This window comes from Sapajus apella, unplaced genomic scaffold (assembly GCF_009761245.1).
Source record: "Sapajus apella isolate SASKATOON/1434 unplaced genomic scaffold, GSC_monkey_1.0 scaffold25, whole genome shotgun sequence".
Taxonomy (NCBI): domain Eukaryota; kingdom Metazoa; phylum Chordata; class Mammalia; order Primates; family Cebidae; genus Sapajus; species Sapajus apella.
Window position 1 is genome coordinate 4,211,775 of NW_022436965.1, and position 25,527 is coordinate 4,237,301.

At 36.5% G+C, this 25,527-nt stretch overlaps 1 protein-coding gene across 1 annotated transcript in view; it reads right to left on the reverse strand.

The window, feature by feature from the left end:
• PLA2G4A (phospholipase A2 group IVA) overlaps positions 1–25,527 on the reverse strand; it is a 147,012-nt gene that overhangs the window by 38,239 nt on the left and 83,246 nt on the right. Inside the window, exons 8-12 of the mRNA XM_032291137.1 lie at positions 17,435–17,571; positions 11,119–11,341; positions 10,277–10,391; positions 3,128–3,265; positions 2,939–3,031 (exon numbers count right to left, since the gene is read on the reverse strand). Coding sequence (XP_032147028.1) covers positions 2,939–3,031; positions 3,128–3,265; positions 10,277–10,391; positions 11,119–11,341; positions 17,435–17,571 — 706 coding nt within the window. The remainder of the gene's footprint in view (positions 1–2,938; positions 3,032–3,127; positions 3,266–10,276; positions 10,392–11,118; positions 11,342–17,434; positions 17,572–25,527) is intronic.

The following is a 25,527-nucleotide window of genomic DNA, read 5'->3' on the forward strand; positions in this document are numbered from 1 at the left end:
TATTTTTTTAAAAACGGTTACCCAGGCTGGGCTGCAGCAGCATGATCTCTGCTCACTTCAACCTCTGCCTCTGTGCTCAAACAATCCTTCCACTGTAGCTCCTGAGTAGCTGGGTCTATAGGCATGGACAATCCTACTTGGCTAATTTTTTTATTTTTATTTTTTGTAGAAATGAGGTCTCACTCTACTGCCTCGGCTGGTCTCAAACTCCTCCACCCAAGCAATCTTCCTGCCGTGGCCTCTTAAAAAGCCAGGATCATAGGCATGAGCCACCGTGCCCAGCCTAGTTGTCTTTTTTCAAGTAAAATGTGCAAGGATGACCAAGGGTATGTAATGGAAGGGTTAATAAATGCTTAAGGCAGTGGACTGACATTTATTTTTTAAGTTTTTACTGGCATGACTATACATACATTTGATAAAATGTTCACAAGCCAATATTATTGGTTTCATTTCATGACTATTATCAATAGTAATTTTGTAACATGGAGGTATGGGAGATGTTAAGGAATGATCTACTCCAGGTGCCATATACATTACGTGTGTTTCTAAGCCTACATGTATTTTGTTTTCCTTCCTTATGCATTTTCTTTCTTCCTTTCTCCCCTCCATTCCTTCCTTCCTTTCTCTTTTTCTCTTTCTTTCTTTCTTCCTCTCTTTCTTTCTTTTCTTTCTGTCACATTTGATAGTTTGATTTAGTTCACCAAAATAGTGTCTTATTTGTAAGGAAGAACTTCATATGAATAGCTAACTATTTTGAATTTACATGTTTTTCATCCTAGTATAATGTACAACTCTGTCTCTCAAAAGTGTAAAATTTTCACATTCATTCAAAACTCCTCAGAGAGTAAATAATTTCATTCAGAGTTACCTGACTGTAGTCCAATTTACCTTAAAGTCTTTCTTCAGAAAGAAGAAAACAGAAAAGCAAAAATCATCTCTGAACACTCCTTTAGGAGATAGACGTCAGTCAGCCAAAGGATAGAGTAGTCACCAGGAGTCCTCAGAGTCCTCTCAGTCACCTCTCTGGTTTCATTTCTGGAAATCCTTACTTAATCTGAGGTAACATGCTTCCTGCCGACTGGCGGATCACACATACACGATATTCCCCCTCAGTCTGACACACAGTACGAGTAAATAGGCTGCCAGACTGCTGGCCTCTGAGGAAACTTCTCAACAAAGAACCTTCTCAAAACTACTTAGTATAAACCTCCTCCTTTTCCTTGGCCTTTAGCCACTGTCTCACCCACATTCAGATATGTTATTTCAGTCCTATTCTCTTCCTGCCTTAAGAAGAAAAAAATAACAAACCCTAGGTTATCTGGGTTATTCAACAGAGGAGAACAGGAAGCAAGCCTCAATATGTGATCTTCTCTTTCTTCTTTTATTTTTTTCTTAAAATCTTCCCATAATTTAGAGAAAGGGTTTGTTATTTCCACAAAGAGTTGAGAACAGGACATTCATCTGGCATATAACATTCATTAAATAAGTCAAGGAAGATCATTTTATCATGATACACTTTGCCTTGCAGTTACCGGTAAGAGAATGTGCCCCACAGTACGTGTCACAGCAGGCCCATGAGTGCCACCTACCTTGTCTGCTCATTAACTGGGTGATGAGCAGAGGACAGTAAGTAAACAAGCACAAGGTGCCTTGTTTGTTTGTTTTTATTTTTATTCCAATGAAATTATAAGATCACTTTTCCACTATTCATCAAGAACTAACCAAAAATACAAATGATGCTCTTGAAAATATTATGAACTATAGGAGTTTACTGCACTAAATATACATACCAAATAAATTATCATATAACTAAAATCAATTCTTGTAGGCACAGTGGTAATACTGCTTATAAGCCACCTTAATGTTCAAATTAATGTTACACTTGTATTCTCTTTTGCATGTAAACTTAATTAAATCAACTGGCATTGCCTGAGATACCACGTACAGCTTGTTTAAAATTCCTGCAGTAAGCTTTTTGTATGTGAGCATTCTTCAAGTAAATTAATTATTTAAAAAGTCATCAATGTTATTCTGTCAACTCCTCTGTTCTCAGATAGATCTGTGCTACTTCCCAAATACAGAAGAGATAGTAGGTAGCTGTGCTGATACTCCCATCAGGTGCTTCCCCTGACCCCTGCTGTTAGGGCTCCAAATTCAGATTTAGCATTCCACCATTTCTTTATGCTATCAGTCAAAACAGTCAAAACAAAAATTAGTGTTGATTAAAATACAGGTGGCAAGGCTTTTGGAAGATACTGAAGGTAATTTTTTTTTTTTGGCTTTTAGCCAAAATTTATTCATTTAAGAAAACATGTTTCTATGGTATTATTCTTATAATGAATGAAAACCACTGGTCCCAGTTGAGATTGTCTGCTTTCTCAGGTTTTGTGAATATTTGTAATTTATTGTAGGCTAATGGGTTAGATTTAATGAAAATCATTAGTTTAAGTTTACTAGAGGTAATATGATTTTTTTTTCCTTCTTTTGGATATAGATTAGTATAAGATGCTAACAGAATTCCAATGAGTTAATGTTGAAGGGTTAAATAAATTGTGGCAAGCATAAACTTAAGTGTTACACTGTATTTAGCTGTTGGTGAATCTAATCTTTAAAAAGCTATTCTTATTTGATAAAAAGAGGACTTTCTAATAAAATAATATGTTTAGCAGTATAATGAGAAAAAGGAATAGAGTTGTGTTCTATTAAAAATTACTCTTAGGAATTAATGATTTTTATGAGTTCTATAAACTCAGTGTCAAAATAACACTTAAGAGGTAACTTACATATTTTAGGAAATGTTTAGGTTGAGTCAACCAAATTATTAATAAATTTAGAATAATTAAAATACTTACAAATATTTAATATTCTAGCTATATATGTTAATAAAATGTATCAATGTAGCAAGATTTTTATCAATGTAAGCACATCTTTAGGATACCTAATTCTTCCTCCATTGTGGAGCCTCTACTTTGTGAACCAGAAACGCCCAAAACTCTGTTGAACAATATGGAAAATGCACTGCCCCAGACACCTAAAATAAAGGAGAAACAGAGAATAACTTAAAAATGTACCAGGATTTAAAATGGTCAAACAAATCAGTGATAATATGTTCATTTTGATCACTTACCCATTAAGAAATGCAAAGGGTTTTCTTCATACTTCTTAACAACTGTTCCCATAAAAAATTTGCTTCCAAATAAGTCAGGAGCCATAAAAGTACCATATTTAGCCATGCCAATTTCGTATGGACTAAATTCAACCCAATCTGAAAGCATTTTAGAAACAAGGCAATCCATTAATAGGGAAATGCTCTAGCATGGTGTACACAGCTAATGATCACTCTAATAATGTTATGCTTATTCTCATTCATTTATTGAAAATGTTGAAATGAAAACATTAGCCAAATGCCCATTACGTATATGACACTGTGTAGAAGTTGGGGGAAAAACGCTTAGAGGTGAATACGACAATACAAAAAGATGCCTTCTAATTTGCAGAAATTGGTTACACTTTTCTATTTAAAAACTCAGATGTCTTTTTGAAGTCAGTTTTCATTCTATAGAATAGAAAACTGAAAACTGCTAACTAGATATAAATTTCATGGAGCAGACAGAAGAAATTAAACTCTTTGTTAACATTACAAGCAGTCTATTAAAATGAAATAAAATGTTTTCTAACATTTACCTTTTCTTCATCTTTAAATTTTGCTTACTAGCCACCTATTCTAACTCCACAAGATTGCAATACAAAGCTTTTAGGTTGAATGCCTTAGAAAAACATGGTAATAATGTCAGTGATGTATCCTGTCTAAGAGCAGGGGCTCTGGAGCCGGACTGTCTGGGATCAAATCCCATGCTGCTGCTTACGAACTGTGCTTACTGACTTGGGTACATTATCCTCTCTCTGTCTTAAGTCCCTAATCTGTAAAATGTGAATAAAATTAGTAGATAGTGTATAGGGTTGTTTTGAAGATCCAATGAGTTAAGAAATATAAGCAGCTTAGAAGAGGGCATAGCACATTTCAATTTCTCAATAAATAGTGGCCACTTTATGTTTCACATATCCCCATGGCTATAACTGTGTCTAATTGTCATCTGCATCTTAATGTCTTCAGCAAGAACTCCTGGCTTCTGATTCCCATTTTCTACACTTGCCACTCCTTCATTCTTCTTGTTGGTAAAGGGTACTATTATTCATACTCACTTTAGGATGACCCTTGATGGTTCTCTTTCCTTATAGCTTACATCTAAAAAATCAGTGCTGTAGGCTCTATCACCAGGTATGTTTAGAACCTGGTCACCTATCCATTTGCCCGCCGTGACCATACTGATACAAACAGCTTTATTCTCTCTCTTGAACCTTCACGATAGCCTCCTAAAATGCTTCTACTCTGTTCACCTATTACCTTTGTGATATCCCATATCCAGAAGAAATCTTTAAAAATATAAATTACAGCACACCAGTGTCATCTGAAAGCTTCCCATTACACTGAAAACAGAAACAGAGCCTACAAGTTTCCATCCTGGCCTAGATCCCACTCGCTGTGAGATGCGGCCACATCTTCTAACAATGTTCTATCACATTTTGTCTTGCGTATCCCACTTCAGCTGCAGTCTTTTTGCTGCTCCTCAGAGAAGTCAAGTTCATTCCCACTTCTGCATACACTTGCTATTCCCTTCTGCTGTTATAAGGCTTGCTCCTACGGAATCTTTAGTTTAGGGTCTTTGTTGATGGTCGGTTATAAAATCCCAACATCATCCACCCCGACCAACTCATAAGTCTCTGTCCCATTTCATTTTTTTTCTAGTTTTTCCCTTTCTGAAATTATAACATGTTGGAAATCTCTTATCCAACAATACAAAATCCAAACAGTTCCAAAAGTCATAAGCTTTTTCGTTACTCATTTGGTGGTAAAATCTGATCTGAATCCATTTAGTGAGAAATCAGTCTTAAATGTTGGTGGGTTCTCTTATAATTCATTTATCCCACTCGATATGAATATTTAGGTATCCTATTGGAGAAATATCACTGTTTGATTATAAAAACCCACTGGGGTATTAAGTAATACACAGTATGAGTACCTTTATACCTTTAAAATCCAAATATTTTGAATTCTAAAACACATGTCACCAAAGGTTTGGAAAAGGAATTGTGGATCTATATTTATTGTTTGTTCAATGGTAGATCACAACATTCTCCTTTCACAAAGGAAGGGATGAAATCACAATTTTGATAACATTATAATTCATTATACGTCAAAGCCAAATGGTACATATACTCTTCATCAGAAAGTGATGTGATTTACTATGATTTACATGGAGTTCGTGAGACATGACTAGCAATGAATCAGAGTCTGTTAGGAAAATTCCTCTATTCATACAAGTAATTGCCCTATCTCTCAATTTCACACCCTGTCATGGGAACTGAAGCGTAACAACTTCCTGGTTGCTACTTTTCTAGCTATCTCTTCTTTATTAGTGCTGTGGCCTGGGCACACAGTAACTATAGGCATTCTCAAAAGCTAAGATGAGCCCTGCACTCTTCACTGAAGAAATCATGGTATTAGTTTTGAACTAATTCTCTCCTGCTGGTGACTCTACCTGTTGACACCAACCTCTCTCCTGCATCTCCACAGACTGCCAACTGCCTTTGGGCCCCTTATACTCAGATACTCTGTCATCTTCTCCCACTAGACTTACCTAGATAAGAACTCATCACTCTTCTTCCAGGCCAGCTTACCTATTTCAGTAAACCGTGCTATCACTCTATCAAATCCATCATGGCATCACACCGATGACTCTTAGGCCTCTCATATCCATCTACTCTTTTCTTTCTTTATAAGTAGGTCCCAGTTCCGGGGCTTTATCACAAAAACTGGAAGCAAACATCTCTGCGTCCAGTTTCATTCCTTTTCCTTCCGTCTTTAATTGGACACGAAAGTACTTTTTTCAAAAACACTATGTAAATAATTTTATTGCCCTGCATAAAATCATTAACTATTTCCTATTATCATCAAAAGTACATAAAAATATCTTTGTCTGGAATTAAAATCATTCCATAACTTGGGACTAATGGTGTCTCCAAATGCAACACCTTTCTTCACCAGTGTGTGCATAAGTCCTAGGGTAGTTTTTTTTTGTTTGTTTTCAGTGATGCCCAAAACATACCTCTGCTTCCCTTCTGAGTGTTTTCTCATATTGTTTCTACACAAAGATGTCTTTTTACCTGTACTTGACAGATCCTTCCACGTTCAACCTAAATCCAAGCTTCATCACCCTCACAAAGTCTTTCTTATGACTATACTAAATCTCTATGATGGCTCACCCTTATGTCAGGTCTACATACTTACGTCATATATAGGTATATTGTAGGAATTTTCCCATGCTTTATTTTTGTCTCTTTAATAGGATTATAACTTTCTTGAGGAAAAGTACTATCTTTGTATTTCTATAGTGTCTTGTCAAAAAATTTACCATGATGCCGAGTTCATAACCAGAAGTTGTAATCCCTAAATGCAGTTCATTCACCAGTGGAAATTTTTAAATGAATGTTTTAAGTCCTCTCAGCAAGGTGATGTAGTGGAGGAGTCAAGAATTTCTAACAGTTTAAACACGAATGTTTATTTGTTGAAAATTTCCAAGGAATTTCTAAATGAAACATCTAAAATTATTCCAAGAGGGATGGAAAATGTTATCTGGTATTGTTAAAGTAAAATTATTAATAAAGCTTCTGTAACCAAATTTGATTATTTGACTTTTTAAAATATAATTCGGAGACTCTCTCAACTTTTTCCTCTACAGAGCCACCTTCATTCTAAGCATATATTAGAAGAATAAATTACAGACATGTCTCTATTCTTTTTTCTCAGTAACTCAAGTAAAGCTACTTGAACCTCAGGACATGTACCTTAAGATGTCTTATCGGGGTACAAGATTCATATAATTAATGTTTAATGATTTTGTCTAAATCTGTTGGAAGACACAGCTCAAACCTCCTTATCACAGAAGCTTAACAATGAAGGTTAGTGGTGTACCCCTCATCTCAGCAGCAGGACTGCAGTTAGGCAGATGTCTAAATCAAATACATCCAGGTCCATAGACTACTAACTGAATATAAAACAGCCTTTTCTCAGTCTAGAAGAACCTAGAATACCCACTCACCCAAATATTATTTATTCTTTAATTATTTTAGTTAGGTTTTCTTTGAAAATGGCTATTGACTAAAAATTCAGAATAAAATATAAGCACTGTGAAAAGTCCAGAACAATCATAATAAAAATAAAACTATTATATTTTTATGCCTCCTTATAGTTTTCAGTCTTATCTTAAGCATATTTCATATTATTGTATTAATATCTCTGTAAGATAAATCTTAAGGTTACTATCCTTTTTAAATAATGAAGAAAATAAAGAATCAGAGATTACATGGCTAGCCTGAGGTATTCAGCTTAGAATTATTGTGAGACAAGGCTTCTAAGTTAGAATCTAGTGCTCTTTCGGCCATATCATTCTTCTTCCTGGGTGACGGATGATTTATTTGGCCATGCAAAAATCTGACTAGCATGCAAGTGTTATAGACCAATGAATTCCAAAAATTTCAAAACTTTACAAGATAATAGCTATGGCGGGGGGGAGGGGCAGGGCAGGGAAGCAATTTCATTATGGTGCTTACTTTTCTTATGTCATAGGCTCAGCTCTCTCCTGTGAACTCCATTATAGTCCAAGATGTGTGTTTCCTTGTTGCTGCCGATCATACCAGATTTATCCTAGTCCCTGCTGTATGTCCCCCTCCATAATCCAATAATTAAATTTGCCTTTCATATTCAAATCCTATTCATTTTTAAGATCTAGAGCTCTGACTTTTCTTATACAGCTTTCACAGAACATTCTAATTTGTTAAAATCTACTGGAAACTTATTATTAGGGCCTGCCATTGTTTTACAACCTTTCTCACTTTCTGGCAAAATATAGTGAGAAGTTTCATCTTCATTTAACAGATGAGAAAACTGGGTCTAACAGAGGTCCTATAACTTGGTCAAAATGACAGTGTATAGTAACCAGTTATGTACTCTCTTGTGCCTTAACTTCTTTAATAGTTATTATAAATTTTCCAAACAGATTAAAAGGTCTTATAGGGTGGGGATGATATATTGTGGTGAGGAAAGAGGAGTTCATCCTTAGTGCCTGCAGACTACAATCCACATAGTCAAGTATCACTGTGTACACATCAGAAGTCAGTATGGTAAAACAAAAAGAAGAAAGGATTTTTGAAACCAATTCTCAGCACTTCTAATTACTTTCTAAGTGGCAATGTGCAAACTATTTAATATTTATGAGGTTCTGGTTTTTCGTCTGTGGAACACAGCTAAAAATACCTACTCCCCGGTTGTAGTAAACATGGAATAAAATAATAAATGTGATAAGTGCCTTATGAACCATAAGGATGACAAACATTTTAGCCAATATTTTAACAAACACTTGACTGGATGGATCCCATATGTGCTAATTTTTGTCAACTATTCAAAATTCTCGTCTGAGAGGCAGTGGAGAGACTAGTGAAAATTACAAAAGGATCCTGGATATATATCTGCTAAAAACACACCATTCATGATGATTTGTTACACTCATGGTGTGTCTTAAGTCCCTGAGATACTTTTCCTAAAAATAGAATGAAACCCACCAGCCACAGTAGCCATTGTGCTGCAGACTGATACTGACAGAGACCCCCAAAAGTGTGATGTTGTGTACTTTTAGAGTATCCAAGAAGCAAAGCTTGAGAAGAAACAAGTGTTCACTCATGAGATTTAACAAAATGAGGCATTTTGTTCATCAACCACTGCAAATGTACACTAGTACTTTTTAGGTGCTGAATTATAAAAATTACAACAGTGCTTTAAATGGCAAACATACAGTTGGCTCTGCATACCCATGAGTTCAGCAAACTCAATCAACTGCAGATCAAAAGTATTTGAAAAAATTCCACAAAATGTAATGCGGTTGACATGTACTATGTAGTTAAGCCTACTATGGTTTGATCTATACTAAACATGTACAGACTTTTTTCCTTGTAATTATTCCCTAAAGAATATAACAACTATTTACCTAGCATTTACATTGTATTAGGTGTAAGGTTTATTGCTGGGGTAAAATGAGGAAACTGAGGCAAGTAGAAGAAAATGAGAAGCTAATTTATTTAGCTCCTGGGTGAGGTTCTGTGGTTTAAGAAGGGGCCAAAGAAGTCACGCCCAGGGGTTTTATGGGGAGGGGAGGCAATGGACTGGCTTTTGGGAAATAAAACGAAAGCAGTTTTATTGGCTGTTGGGAAACAGGATGTGCATGGAGTGAGCTGTCATTGGTAGGTGGGTGGGACTTTGGGTAAGTGGGCCTTGATTGGCTGTTGGGGAAACAAAGCAAAGGCAGCTTTATTGGCTGTTGGGAAACAGGATGTGCATGGAGTGAGCTGTCATTGGTAGGTGGGTGGGACTCTGGGTAAGTGGGCCAGCCGGGGGCTATTGGGCAGGGTTTGGTGGTGCTTCTTTAAAATTTTTTTGGCAGGGTTTTTTAACGGTAGGCTGGGGTTGACCGCTTAGTTTGGTGCTGAATGTGGATCTGGGTGCGGTAGAAGAAGTGGGTGTGGGGAATTCACGTGGAGAAGCCAAATGCTGAGTAATGTGCTCAAAAGGATAAGGCGCGAGCAGGGATAGGTGTGTCCATTTAACTCCCTGTGAGGCAACCGGCCTTACATTAGGTATTGTGAGTAACCTAGAGATGATTTAAAGTATATAGGACATGTGTAGGTTACCTGCAAATACTGTGCCATTTGATATAAGGGGCTTGAGCATCCACTGAATTTGGTATCCACAGGGAGCCCTAGAGCCAAACCTCCATGAGTACTAAGGGACAACGCTAGATCATGTTACCCAATTAATGAAAAGATAACCAACAAGTAAAAGGATTTGCATTGCCTCAAAGCATAGGTACATTATTTTGTCAAAAGCTGTTGAGAAACAGATAACTAAAATTGAGTTATTGATTGTATTCCTGATTTTCATTTTACCATATTAAATGAAAATACATTAGTTACTAGTTTCATGGAATATTCTCTACAACCAGAAAATTGTCTCGCTTAATATGGTCTTATATTTTCAAAGTCTTATGTCATAGAAAATACATTAAAATAAACAACTGAAATTGCTTATGACTTTCTTCTAAAGAAAATCATGGGAAACCGCAATTCAGAGGTTCCAGGAGGTGTTCTGAGAAAGGAAGCAGCATACCTGCAAACATCAGCTCTGAAACGTCGGGCTTGACATGAAGACAGGTGAAAAGAGGTAAAGGGCACTGTGCAGTATTGACTTTTTCCTTCAAACTACTCAGGGTAGTATTCATCCTCTGTCCACAGAAGAAAGAAAAAGGTGACTTTAAATTTATAAACAGATACAGGAAGAATGCTATTTAAAATAGTACTTCCAATCAAAATCTTATAATTTTATAATAAAAATAAGTCTTATTACTTCTAGAAATTACGAGGTCCTGAATGAACAACAACAACAAAAAAATAAGCCCTATGGAAGTAACTATCTTCATTCTGAAAATAATCATAACTCTAGAGACTATGTCTACATCTGAACTGGAGAATGAATTAGCAACTATGGAGCCCAGAAGAAACTTGGCCCCTGGACTCCCTGTCTCAGGCTCTCCTCTGCTCCATCTTCAACAAAACATCTCACTGCAATCATATACCAAGTGGGTGGGTCTGTTCTATGTGATCCCCCTCCTTTCTTGACTGTTCAGGCTAAGTTCATTCTTCCTTATCTAAAAACGTTATCGTTCTTGGAGGGAACGGGCAGTTAAGGGTTTAATTTTTTTTTTCCCCCAGAGAAAATGAATACAAAAGCACTTCCTCACACATTAAAAACCTTTACATCATTTGAATGAATTAGTAAGCACTAGTTTGACAGGTAGAAGAGTTACAGTGTCTGGTGGGAGAATGGGTACAGTACACATAGTTGGAAGAATAAGTAGAGTCTAGTGATTTTTATAAAATGTATTGCATTTTCTTTTATAATATGCCTTGTCTACTTGTTGTAAAAGTAATGTAGATTGAACTGTAACTTACATTATGAATTAGTGTTTCTCCTATTAGCATCCCAAAGATATCAGTAAAAGTGACAGGCTGTCCAGAGCTTTTCTTCTTCCATAAAGACTCAACATATCTTTTAACTTTCTGTGGTGTGAGAAGTAAAAGGGGGTTGTGGCTAACATTTTTCATTAGTTCTTCATTAATCTCCTCTGGCCCTTTCTCTGGAAAATCGGGGTGAGAATACAAGGTTGACATGTACCTACATGGAAAACAAAGCACAATCAGTAAAGATAAAGGGCATTATACAGCAGTCTCCAAAGAAACCGGGACTCTCTGTAAATGAAGAATGGTGGATATATTTGGTTAACTTCATTATCTGATGGCAGATATTAACAAATGTAAGAAAATAACGTGTCAATCAGAAAGGAGCTGGTCTACCATGAAAGCAAAGTAAGAAAGAGGTATCAGAGGAAACACTGAGCTTCCATGCACAGTCCAAGAGAGAGGGTGCCCTACTAGGCCCACTGTCCATTATCTAGAGTGCCAGGAATGAGTATCTCCATCAGACTATTTGAGATTGATGACAGAGCACATCTGAGTCATGTAAATAAATTGACTTGTCTGGCTCCAAGACCAGTCAAGCAATCTGATCATCTAAATTTTCATGATGCTTATCTACAGGCAGAAAATGTACTGTCCCAACTATGGTGAATTCCCAATTCCCTTGACAAATGCTTTTTTTTCCCCTTAATTATCCATTGGCTAATTAGACAAAATCTCAAACCTTGTTAACTGCAGGTCTCTGAATTTCTGAACATAGGAATCTGAAGGCAAAATCCTAAAGAGGAATAAGGTCATTAAAGTAAATGCTTTCTTATGAAGCCTCTTGGCTGCCAGCCATTTGGCCACTTCTGGTACAACTGGAAATCACCATGAGCCTTGATATTTGATATCTAGATAATAAATATTCAGTTATTGTGCTCCTTCCTGTGAACCAATACCTCTAGTATGGTGGATCTCATGCTGAATATTAATTACTTGTTGACTTATCTTTTCCCTCAATAAATTGTGTCCCTTTCTTTAGGAAATAAACTTGGTTTACTCATTTTTTTTAGCCTCAGTGACTAGTTAATGTCCAGCATATGACAAGCACAGCTTAGAAAACTCACAGAACAAATAGAATATGTAAACACTTCACCACTTCATCCAACCAAGGAGAAAATAGCACATGTTTTAATCTCTTATTTCCCTGGGATTCAAATCAAAATGCCTATTATAATGGTTATTGTTCCTTCAAGGGGAGAAAACTAATAGTTCTTGTTGGGCCCCTACTATATTCTGGACATGGTGTTAGTTAATTGTTCACAAGTGGTTGTCTTAAAGACTCACAGTGGTTTTCAAAGTGTAATTATCAGGAAAAAGAGCATTGGTGAATTTAAATAACATGCTCATATTTCCCAATTTATAGCAGCAGAACTGGAATTCAAAATTTGTCCTCTCCCCAATAGGCTTTTTTTTTTGTAGTCTATTATACAAGACTTCAGTAGAGACCAAACTATTCCCATTTCGCAATAAATTATAATTCCTTATTGGGTTCAGAGCTACTTGGAGACAAGCTGAGAATAATGATCAGTTAATAAATGGAGAGTAACAGACCCACAATGGAACACATGCACAGAAAAAAAACCTTTAATATACTTTTATGCCACAAATTGAATTTGAAACAATTCTCTCAATATGTGGTAATGATAAACCAAACAGACTTGTCCAGCTCAACCTAGTATAATCACCAAATATCTATAAAAATACAGCTTTGAATCCTTGAAAGATACACAGTTCATTTATTCCTATAGTTATTCCAAAGCCTACCATGTGATCCATCCAAACCAATAAAGATATGATATTCTGGACCTCATCATAACTTTTAATGAATGCACAATGTACTCTCTGAAGGTTGAAGTAAACTAGTGTTCTCTCTCTCCATCTCTCTCTCTATCTCTGTCTTTCTCCTCCCCACTCCCCCACCTTGTTAAGCAGTCGGCTTAGAAATATAAGCCCTGGTGAGAGACAGAAAAACCTGAAATACTTCAACCATTGACATTGGGTTAATGGTCTGTGCTTGTTCAGCATTTATGACATATATTCCTCAGAATTCACAAAATGAGTTAGATTGTCTTTTCATGGTATCCCTGCAGTTACATCTGAGTGAGATTGTCTCAAAAAATAAAAAATCAAATATACAAATGTTATCCCAATTTCTAAATCTATAGTTAAGCCTTTATTTTCATCTCTTTACCAATAATGTTTCCCAATTATACCAATCAATTTTCAAAGAGAGAGTAGCTTAGACATAGGAGGACCTCTATAAATTAGTTAATGAATGAAAGGGTCTTAGGTTTATTTGTCGATAAATCTGTAAACATTTGCCTCTAATTTTTCAACATATTTATAAGAGAGGACACCTCATTTTTTTAGTCTAAATGCATTTTAGGTCGTGTGACATTTTAGATGCAAATCAGCCAGAGAAGAAGAAATGTTCAGTTCAATGCCTGTCTCCAAATCAAATTGTCAATGTTCTAAAATATCAGTAGCTAACCACCAGGACTTGCTGAATCCGAACCTTCAGGGATAAACATTTAGAATTTGGGGGCTTAAAAAAGGGCAGAAGTGATTTTCATCTGCAACTAAGATTTAGAATCTCAAATCTTCTTCAGAAGACCCTCAACACCTGTTAAGCAAATAGCTTAAAATCCTTTAAAAACTCCTAAATTAATTTTTCCATAAAATGCAGCTACTTACACATTTCTTTATTTAGTGATTAAGCAACTATGACCTAAATAAAGTCAGGCACTGTGCTAGTAAGAGAGATTCATTAGGGAACAAGACAATCTTAGCCCTTAAACAACAAATTTTCTCTAACAAATATTGACCTTTGAGTCTGTTATACCTTATGTGACCATTTCTGTTAATGCTGTTTCTTTTTTCATTGTTCCAGCAATTTTTTGTACTACTAAGCTGAATGTTCTCACTCTCAAATTCTATTTTAGTTAGTTCAGTAAATTGGGCCATGTTGTCTACAGATGCAGAGCTGTTCTCATTTCTTTTTAGATGGCAATACTGTACAAACATGGCAGTCAACATGCAATAGCCCCTGGAAGAACAGCCGAGGAAGAAAGCTGTGCTAATCCTGAGTAAAAGAACACAGGATTACTGTCCTGATTTTTGAGTTCACTCATTTCAGGTCTCCAGGTTAGCTAATACTTAGAGTTAAAGAATCACAAGTATCATCCAAAATTAATCTCAGAAGTAATTACCATAAAGGTAGCAGCAGCTATAAGGGAAGCCTTATCCTACCCAAAATTCTCTTTTATGATCACAGAAAACTTTCTGGGAGGTCCAGGGCTTCTCCAGATATTTCCGTATTACCTCACTTACACCAAATCACGGCTGTGTATCAGCAGAATATAAAAGATTACACAACACAGAAGCGTAATTTGTTTTTCCAAGCCTTTCCGAATTCCTTCCTTTGAACTTTTTACCTTCTTACTTATACTTTTTTAGAGAGAACTGTGACCATGAATCATCCTGACCACCTTTACTTGTGCCTCAGGGAGCATCTCTTCTTTCTTTGGTTAACACCTTCACCTGTGCTTTCCATCTGTGTCCTGTCTCTGCTGGTCTTTTTCTATCCATGATCTATTTTTTTACCTTCCATCTATCCCTCGACACTTTCCTACACCTCAGACATCTTCGAAAATGCTCAACTTTCTTAAATTCTGAAAAAAGAAATAAAAACCCTTCCCCAGGCCCTATGTTCCCTTCAAATAATGACTCCCACCTTCTTTTCCAAACAAAGTACTTGAAATAATAGATGGCTCTTATGAGGTCATAGTCCTATTTTTTGTACTTTAATGTTTTATTCAACCCTTATTTTTTGCAATTTCATGTTCAAAATTATCTTTTAATTACTTTAATCAGTGGTTCCTGCTAAAACCACTAACCAAACTCAGTCCTTTGCTAAGCTTTTCACAGATTTTCAACATTTTAAAATATCCCTCCTTCTTGAAAAATCCTTCCCTCTAGATCTCATTTTTCATTTGATTCGCTTCTATGACAGCTTATCTGCAGCCTCCATTAGGGTGTTATTTTCTTTTTATCTATTAAGTTTCGGAGTGTTATAGGATTCCATGAATTAAATTATTGATGATAATAGCTAAAATGGCAGAAGTTGGTGGAACTACCTGTGGAGGACATATCGATATAACAGACCAAAAGAGAAGCCCTGAGGGAAAGCCCACATGAAGGAGAAAAACTGTGGAAGTGGTAGGGACAACGTACGGAGGAGAGACCAGAGAGGATGAAATAAAATCAAAGAGGCCCGATAGGAACAATCAGAAAGAAACACAAAGCAATGTGCAAAACGTCTCAGTCTCCAGTCTCGGCCCCCTCCATTCCACGTACCCAAAGAAGTCAAGGAAAACAAAAAACTTCGCAAATTAAGTGGCCTGTGAATGAAAATCTGTTACAAGGAGTGAGCAGCCTTTTAAGGAAGCGAAATAAAAAGGGAAAAGCTGATCTTTAAGGAAATAAGACTGTGAAAGACAGAGTATAAATATATATATATATATATATATTCTATAACTATGTATATATTATATAAGTATATATATAGTATATAGAGAGAATATATATACTTCTCTCTATGTATCTATATATATAGATATACATATATACTTCTTTATCTTTCACAGTGTATCTCATATATATATATATATATAAATGTGTGTGTGTGCCCATTTAAAATCCTTTTATTACATTTTACAGGACATGTTTACTGACAGGAGAATATAAGAAGATATTGCACCAAATCTATAACCAAAGCAATAACTGCAGTTCTAATATAGCTCATGCATACACAATTATATCCCCAAATCAGCACTCAAGGTCTAGTCTTGCTTTATTAGATGAGTTTAAGAAAGTGAGCTTCTTACATTTGTCAGTGATAGACAACAGGGATCTCATAAATAATGAGTATAAAGAAAGAAAACCACTTGAAGAATAATAACAAAATGATTGAGTAGGCGAACCAATGGAAGGGTCCAAGATTTTCTAACACATTACTCATTAAACAGGCAGATGCCTGCTCTTTCCTTCAAGGGAAAGAATGATGATGGGCTACTCCCTGCTTTCAGAAGAAATAAATCATTTTGAGGGTCCATACAGAGGAGACAGCAATGCTGACTCTAGGTTTTTGTCTCAGAACTAGTCTGATTCAAACGTTTTTAAAAAACTGTAGATTATTTAAATGTGATATTCTCTATGAAATATATATGTCCAAGAAAAAAGTGTGGTTTAGTAGGAAGAACTCAGAATGACAGATCAAAAGCCTGAGTTTATATGCTAGCTCTACTAGTGATGTTAGACAAGTCATTTGGCTTCTATGTCAAATTTTCTTTAGCATAAAAACAAATAAACTCATATCTGTCTCACAAGATAAAATGGCACAGAAACTTTAAAATGCTAGACATCTATAATATGATAATCTGATAGATGAGTTTTGCCATGGCCGAATGAATGAAAAGGCCTTATAAGTCCAAGACAGATCTTCATTAATAAGGTGATACTCTTATTTGAGACATGTGAGCAAGGATTTCATTTGATTTTCAATGTGCTTATGTGAGGTAAGCAAACCAAAAGTATGTAGTATCATTTCTGAAAATGTTTTATAAATATATTTGTGAAAATCTAGAAAGTTACAAGTATTATACATATGTTTTAAGTCTCCACCTAAATTTAGCTGATGTTTTAAGTCTTCACCTAAATACATTTAAAGGACTAATGTCATATATACTTAGATGAAAACCAATGAAATATATAGTATTTCCATATTCAAAATTGTTTTCTTTGTTCTGTATATTATGGTGTCTTGCTTCTTATACTATTTGCCCTAAAGAAGAAAATGAATATGGAATGAATCATGTAGAGTTAGACATGTTCACTGAAGGACTACAAATCAGCAAATTATAAGAAGATTAACTTAATTATGGGTAGAGTATGTTGTTCCACTTCTATATTTATCTAGAATTACTTTCAATTTGTCTTTTTTATGTTTTAACTACATTTTAAGTTACAAAGTGGCTTCAAAAAAGTAAATTTGCAACAAAATTTACTATTAGGTATGAATTTGTCTTTAAAAAATCTTTTAAAGCAGATTGTGGCATCAAACTGGAAAGTTTCAGTAATTTAAAGTTAATGTTCAATTTCCTAAATCCTCTTTTCTCTTTTAGTACTTGAGTTAGATAAATCCTAAATATTTAAAATTATAAAACTAAAATTAAAAATGTATACTGACCATGTGGAGCCAGACAGACCAGCAACGTAGGTAGCACAATCCAGAATTCCTGATTCGTACAATGCCTTCATCACACCAGAGAATCCCACCATGGCTCGGAAACCCCCACCTGAACCCAATATGGCTACCACAGGCACCTGAAATGATGCGACACAGAGATTTGTACACAAAGTGAAAATCATAAAATACAGTTCCCTTTAGTCTCAATTTTTACATTATATATCCCATATTTTGTCATAAAGAAGTGTAAGTTAACTTCATACTTTAGTAATGGCCTAATTTTTTAAAGCAAGAAAATAAGGCTGGGTGCGGTGGCTAATGCCTGTAATACTAGCACTTTGGAAGGCCAAGGTGGGTGGATCACCTGTGGTCAGGAGTTCAAGACTGGCCTGACCAATATGGTGAAACCCTGTCTTTACTAAAAATACAAAAAAAAAAAAAAATTAGCTGGGCATGCTAGAAGGTGCCTATAATCCGAGCTACTTGGGAGGATGAAGCAGGAGAATTGCTGTAACCCAGGAGGCAGAGGTTTCAGTGAGCCGAGATTGTGCCATTGCACTCCAGCCTGGGCAACAGAGCAAGACTCTGTCTCAAAAAGAAAAAAGAAAAGAAATGAATGTTCCATATAAGAAAATTAAAAAGCAATGTCTATTGGAAAACAGATATTATGAAAATGACCAACTTACTCTATTTAATAATAACAATAGTCTATATTTGTTCAACCTTTTGCAAATTTTTGGCTTGCTTTCAGGAATATTGTTTTATTTAACCCTCAGAAATCATGTAAGGTGAGCAGAAGGAAAGTATCTGTTGGTTTTGCAAATGAAAGTTCTATAATGATGCCTGATGTTACTTGTGTAAGATCTACTAGCAGTTGAGTAAGCACCTTGCCTTCAAGTTACATTTACAGAGAGAATCTTTAACATCTGGTGACCAATCTGATGTTAGCAGTAACAGAGAGGAAGGTGGGTGGTCAGATTTAGGGTTTCTAGCTTTGCTCTTAAGCGGATGATGCTATCATTACCCAGAACAAGGATCCCAAAGCACGAAGTTAGGCAAAGGAAGAAACAGTGTGCTCGGACTTAGAAATGCTGAATATACAACATGAATACATTGTGTTTCAAGTATTGGAACCTGAACCCTGAGTGGCCACTTACCAATAGATGTATACATATATTCGTGTGGTGATTATTTTACAACAAGAAGGACCAAAAAGATTGTAGTTATAAGATATAGTAGTTGTAAGGACGCCAGATATGAATTTAGACAAAGAGGAAGGATTTGAACTGAGCCCTGAAAGGGGGTAGACTATATAGGCAATATAATAATAATAATAGCAAATATTTATGCTTTACATTGAGAAAGAGAAATCTGCAGAGGCTAGATCTTATTAGAGTTAGAGCAGTGGATAGAACCCCTACAACTAAATTCCTAACCCAGATCTGTACTCTACTGGTCTCAAATCAAAAAACATTAGGCATCAAACTACCTGCAAACCGGAAACCTCATAATGAGGTTGTGCAGTGTAATGGAAGGATCTAAATAGCTTTGAACCTGTGTGTGTGTGTGTGTGTGTGTGTGTGTGTGTATCTTTATTTTGATGTATATAGGTTCGCATAAACACCATGCTCTCAAACAGATTTTAAAATTATAAATAAAGTAAAATATATAAGTCCTTAAAAGCTTGTCTGGAGGGGGAAATAAAGCTAAGATAGGAAACTAAAGTAGGTTACAGAGAGGGTGAATAGAGTAAAATAAAGTATTAGGTGCAACAGTAGTTGTAAGGAAGCTAGGTATGAAGTTAGAACGAAGGGGAGGGATTTGAATTCAGCCTTGAAAGGCAGTATAACAACAACAAACAATAGTAATAATAAAAGCAAACATTTAACATTGCAGTGTGCTCAGTTCTGGGCCTAAGGTTCAGACTAAGGTAGTCATAAGCAAGAAAGGGTCGGAGATTTGGGAACCAAAATACTTGGGGTCTTAGTATTGTAGCAGGAGTGTACTGGGGAGTTGGGAAGATAGGATTATGAAATGCATTAAGGAAAAACAATTTCAAGGTTGATACTGCAGAAGACAGAAGGTTGTTCATATTTAAAACGTATTTGGGGGCCTTTGAGTCTGTAGGTATGGTTAATTGTAGCACTGTATTATTAAAAATAACCAACCCAATACAAATCAGGTAGTTTAGAATAGAAAAAAAAGTTCTTAGTAACATTATACTGTTGACTTCAACACACAGCAAACAGCCTGCACTGGTATTCAGCAGGAGATTTAATAAGAAAAACCGGGAAAATGAACATAAAATCTTCTCTAATCCGAAGAAAACAACTTCCCAGATGTCCTTCTTCAAATGTCAACAGCCCGACACATACTGAAGATGCTTATTGTATGTTGCTTGGAATTTTCTGGAAACAGCCTCCTATTAAACTGGAATTCATGTGTTAGGTAACCTACTGTTCTCATTATTGCTTTGAAGTAACTCTACAGGAGGTTTTCAGGTAAGGGTGTTAATTCAGATACTTCTGTTGTCATCGGGGAAGGAAAATGTCAGATATTTGTACGTAAAGTTGAATAATCAAATAATTGACTGTGCAGATTGTAATTACCTTCATTTGTTGAGCATGCATTTACATTATATCATCTAATTTTCATAACATATCCGTACATATTATTACACCTTTTTTGTTTGTTCGTTTTGTTTTTGAGACAAAGTCTCTCTCTGTCCCCCAAGCTGGCGTCTCTCTCTGTCACCCAGGCTGGACTGTAGTGGAATAGAGACAGGGTTTTTCCATGTTACCCAGGCTGGACTCAAACTCCCAGACTCAAGGGATCCATCAACCTCAGCCTCCCAAAGTGCTGGGATTACAAGCATGAACCACCACATGGGGCCAATAACCCTATTTTTAAAAATAAAGCATCTTAAACACACACAAAAAAAACATTTTTTCCAATATCTCAAAGCTAGAAAGTGGTATTTGATACCACTTTCTTTGGATCTATCATATAACAAAGCTGTTATTTCACTATGTTCTACTTTGTCTCTCAAAACAAATAGCTCCTACTTTTCCCCAACTAACTCTGTGTCCTAAGGCCACGAAAATCCTCTGTGGGCTCAGTTTACCTATGTATAAAAATATTGATCTTGATATATTAATATATAAAAATATTGATCTTGATATATTAATATATAAAAATATTGATCTTGAAGCTTTTAGCCACTAGTAACATTCTAGATTCCATAACATCTATAGAAACATCAATAATAAAACTATAAAATTGTAACTATGAACTATAAAAAGAACAGAAAATTAGATTTATTAAGAACATATTGTGTGCCTTGCACTCTCTCATGGACACTTTTATACAATTTATTTCATTTAATCTTCCCAGCTCGCAAAAGGAAGTCACTGTTTGTTTCATTTTTCAAGTGAGGAGTGCAGATAATACCTTGTCCATAGATAGCTAATAAGTAGTACAACCAGGATTTAAACTGAGATATGACTGGCACCAAAATTCCTTGCCTTTCCTCTTTGTCATTGCTCAGAAAGGGGTAACCTTTATGGAGAGAAACCATTGATGCTTACGCAAACTATATTTCAAATTATGTATCACTTCAAATAATATCGGAACATTTTACACAATAAACAAAGACCACATTTGGAGTTTTAATAGTCTTGCTCATTCTGAAATAATGTTCAAATAAATAACATGGAAGTTATAAGGTTCAGCTATTAGTCATGATTCTAATACGAAGAGAATCAAATAAGTGTTGCTGAGAAGGTTTGGGGTTCACTAGTATTTACGTATAAATGATGTCAACAAATATTTCCCATACTTCTTTCATATGATCACGGGAAATGAATTTTCATTTATCAAAAACCTTGTGTTTTGATTGAATTATCCTGATAAGCTTACTGATATTACTGCCTCCCTTTCAAAAGAAAATTCTGAAGTACTCAAGAATATTTTTGTTTTTCATAGACAAGTACATTAGAACATGTCTCTCCTTGGCCCCTGTATTAGTCAGGGTTCTTCAGAGAAACAGAACCAACAGGATGGGTGGATATACAGAAAGCAATTTATTATGATGAATTGTCTCATACCAATGTGCAGACTGGCAAGTCCAAATCTGCAAAATGGGCTGCCGAGCCCACATTATAATGGTAAGATCATCTGCTTATTGTTGCAAGTAAGCAACAACCTCAGCAGGAAATCTAGCACCTTTACTTTTCTTTTATTTATATTTTTTATTGCACTTCAGGTTCTGGGGTACTTGTTCAAAACATGCAGGATTGTTGCATAGGTACACACATCGCAATGTGGTTTGCTGCCTCCATCCCCCATCACCTATATCTGGCATTTCTCCCCATGTTATCCCTACGCAACCTCTCCACCCCCTGCTGTCCCTCCCTTATTCCTCTGCAACAGACCCCAGTGTGTGATGCCCCTCTCCCTGTGTCCATGTGATCTCATTGTTCAACACCCACCTATGAGTGAGAACATGTGGGGTTTGTTTTTCTGTTCTTGTGTCAGTTTGCTGCTGAGAATGATGGTTTCCAGATTCATCCATGTCCCTACAAAGGACATGAACTCATCGTTTTTTATGGCTGCATAATATTCCATGGTGTATATATGTAGCACCTTTTCTTATATGCCACTCCATTGCTCCTGACGTGTGGGCATTTGCTGGCCTCTCCCTGACCCAGTTTCCCTAAAAGCTTCTATTTCTCAGCAGTCAAGGGCTCCGGGCCCCCTCAGAGTGCACCAGCTTACTGAGTTCAGTCTGGGCCTCTTAGATATCTAACCTGATCTTTAGACCAGTGAGACCAGTTTCCAACTCCGTTTTATTCTTTGGCTGTTTATATCCCACCACTTCCTCTGATAAGAAAACTTCAGCTTCGCCTCTGGATTCCTGAAACCTGACCCTTGGAAGCCCAGGCCTGCTCAGTCCATCTTTCTATACATCACTAAAGGGAGCCCTTCACTGCCTGCCTTTTGACCTTTATCATCTGAAAGAAGAATAAAGATTGATAATACAAAGTGCCATTGTCAGAATGAAGGTGGAAATAGGTGGAAAAAGATTCTCGCTGAAGGAAACAGCAGAAACACAGGAATGGCCATGCTTATTGACAACTCAAAGTTGGCTGCTCTTACCTCCTTCAGAAACCGTCTTGCTCAGCCTCGCCCTCCCAAAGTTTATGACCTCTGTCTCTCTAGTCTTTCACTTAACTTATATGACAAACGTGAGTGCCAGGCACTCAGAATTAATTACTTAAGGTCCATATTGTATTTCTGTTTTCATCCAAAGCTGTCTGTTTAAACTGAGGAACAGTCCTTATAGTCTTCCTTAAGAAGAAACATTATCTCTTCTACACTCTGATGTAAAAAGAGTGACAAGAAGTATCTTTTCTTCTCTCATTTCTCTTTCCTTCTCTAATTCCAGATTTTACTCCCCCGACCAACCTTGTTAAGTTATAGCTAGTTTTTAGGGGCCATAGAGACTGGATAGTAACATTTCATTTCACAGACACAACTGTAATCTGAAAACGTCATCTGACCAAAAACTATTTTAGAACAAGAACATTTAAGAGTGGCCTCTGAACCATCAAAATACTTCAAAAATCCTTATACACAAAGTCATATATCTTGTCCCCAGAAAAAAAATCTCAGCCCTCTTCTCATAAAGAAATTATATTAATTAGAGACGCTGTTCTAACAGCAAGTTTGCTTATCAGATTTGAATTCCAGAGCAACAAAGTTGAAAGAGAAAAGGGAAGTGCGAAGAAATCACTTCAAGCAGCCAACACAGGGCACAGGAAAATGGCAGCTGGATGCAAAGGAGGCAAGCCTAAGAATGCCCAAATGGGTTCGGTCTGAGCAAGAAACTACACATTTAAGAAAGATTTCTATCTACATAATCAAAATGACTATTTTTTAAAAAAATTTAGTATTTAAGAGAATAAACTTAGATTGTAGAAAACCTTAACTATTTGACTAGTTCATTATACAGGCAGAAAAACTAATTTAAAAATAAGGCTGTCGTAAATATAACAATTAGTGACCACGTCTGTTATGCCACAAAATCTTACAAGTGAAGCACAAAGGTAAAACAATGTGCCCAAATATGTACTGCCCAAATCCATTAAATATTTTTCAACATTGAGTTCTAACCTGAATGCTGTTCTTGCTCACTGCACAAACTGCCACAACAGCCCACTCTTCTGTACCTCACAGAGGCCAGCTGGCCAGTACCGAACAGAAAGTGAAGACCTTGACAGGAAGCAAAGGATGTGGAAAGTTAAGAGATCCAAGAAGTAACATAAAAATAGAAAAATGTGACTTTTGTTATGGGAACGGGTGGCGCTGATAACTTCTAAGCTGATTATTTCTGCCAAGAGAAAACAGCACAGACTGAAACGGAAAAAGCAACAGCAAAAGTTTTCATTCTAGAAATGACTTCCAAACACATGAATTTCATATTTTTTGAAGGACAGCCAGAGAAAAAGCATAATTAATTACCTCATTCCCCATCTGTTGCAGAAAAGTTATTATACTGTCATTCGTATGAATATTAAGCGAAGTCATATTTTCCCAGGAAGACTTACTAATCCTTTCCACAAAAGGAGGAGTTACTAGAGGTGGCAGCAGAAACTTATTTTTGAAAAGAAGAACCTAAGAAAAAATGCCAACCAATGTGTCCTACATAAATTTCTAACTCAAGAGTCTAAGCCAAGATCTCATCAAAATCTTCTCCTTAACCGGTGTCTCCCCGGCAACCCGATACTGGCACTCCTGTTTCAGAACTGTGATGTCTCTCCCTTTAGCAAATTTACTCCATGCATGCAATGCCTAAATTTGTGCCCTGACGCACACAACCAAATATTCACCAAGGATCGACCATACTAGGAGCTATGCTAGGTGTTTCGAATACAGAGATGAATAACACAGATATTGTCCTGGTCCTCATAAAACTTAAATTCTAATGGAGAAAACAGTCACCAAATAAATATTTTTACAAGAAATTTTTAAAGTACCAACCAGGCTAAACGCTGAGGAAAGAATGTGCATATATGCCCTAAGAGAGTATAACTGAGAGAACTAACTTAGACTGAGGGGAAAGGAAGGAGGATATGATCTGGGGGAGTCTCAGAAGAAATTACCTATGTGCTGATTAAAGAATGGGAGAGTGTTAGCTACAAAGGGGGTGAAGTGGAGAGCGGGGTTGCATAGGGGAAGCCTATTGGAGTGAGAAGCAGTACCATACTGGAGACCTCCAACTGGGAAAAGGTTCTTTAGAGAAAGAACTAAGAAGTGCTTACCGGGAGGGAGTGTGGGAATTCAGGATAAACTGGCAAAAATGAAGCTAGAAAGAATCTGCAGCTAAGGGTCAAAGAGCAGTGAAGGATTTTAAGCTTGGCGTGGGTGGAATTAGATTTCTGTTTTGAAACGTTCACTCTGAATTCATTGCAAACAGAAAGTGGGAAGAGGGAGACAAGTCCAAGTCCTCTCAATACACAAACACATGTAAGTCCTCTCTATACAAGGCATAGAGAAAGACAAGACTTGGTGTTCAGCTTTAGACAGGCAGAGTTTGAGATGCTGGGAGCAATAAATGTAAAGAAGTCAAGTGAGTGTAGATATTTAGATCTGAAGCTCGGAAGAGAGGTTCTAAGTTGTTGATCTACATGTGAAAGTCTTTCTTAGCACACAGATGTTGGGTGACATCATAAGCCAGAGAGAAACTCCTTTTTGTCGTCGTTGTTGTTGTTTGAGACAAGGTCTCACTTTGTCACATAGGCTGGAGTGCAGTGCTACCATCTTGGCTCACTGCACCCTCTGCTTTGCAGGTTCAAGCGATCCCCCTGCCTCAGCCTTCCACGTAGCTGGGACCACAGGTGTGTACCACCACACCTAATTTTTGTGTGTTTTTTGTAGAGATAGGTTTTCACCATGTTGGCCAGGCTGGTCTTGATCCTCCTGCTTCGTCCTCCCAAAATGCTGAGATTACAGGTGAGAGCCACCACACCCTACTGAGAATCCTAGATTTAAATCCCAATTGCCTAGAAAAATGTATTTATCACGCAGCATGG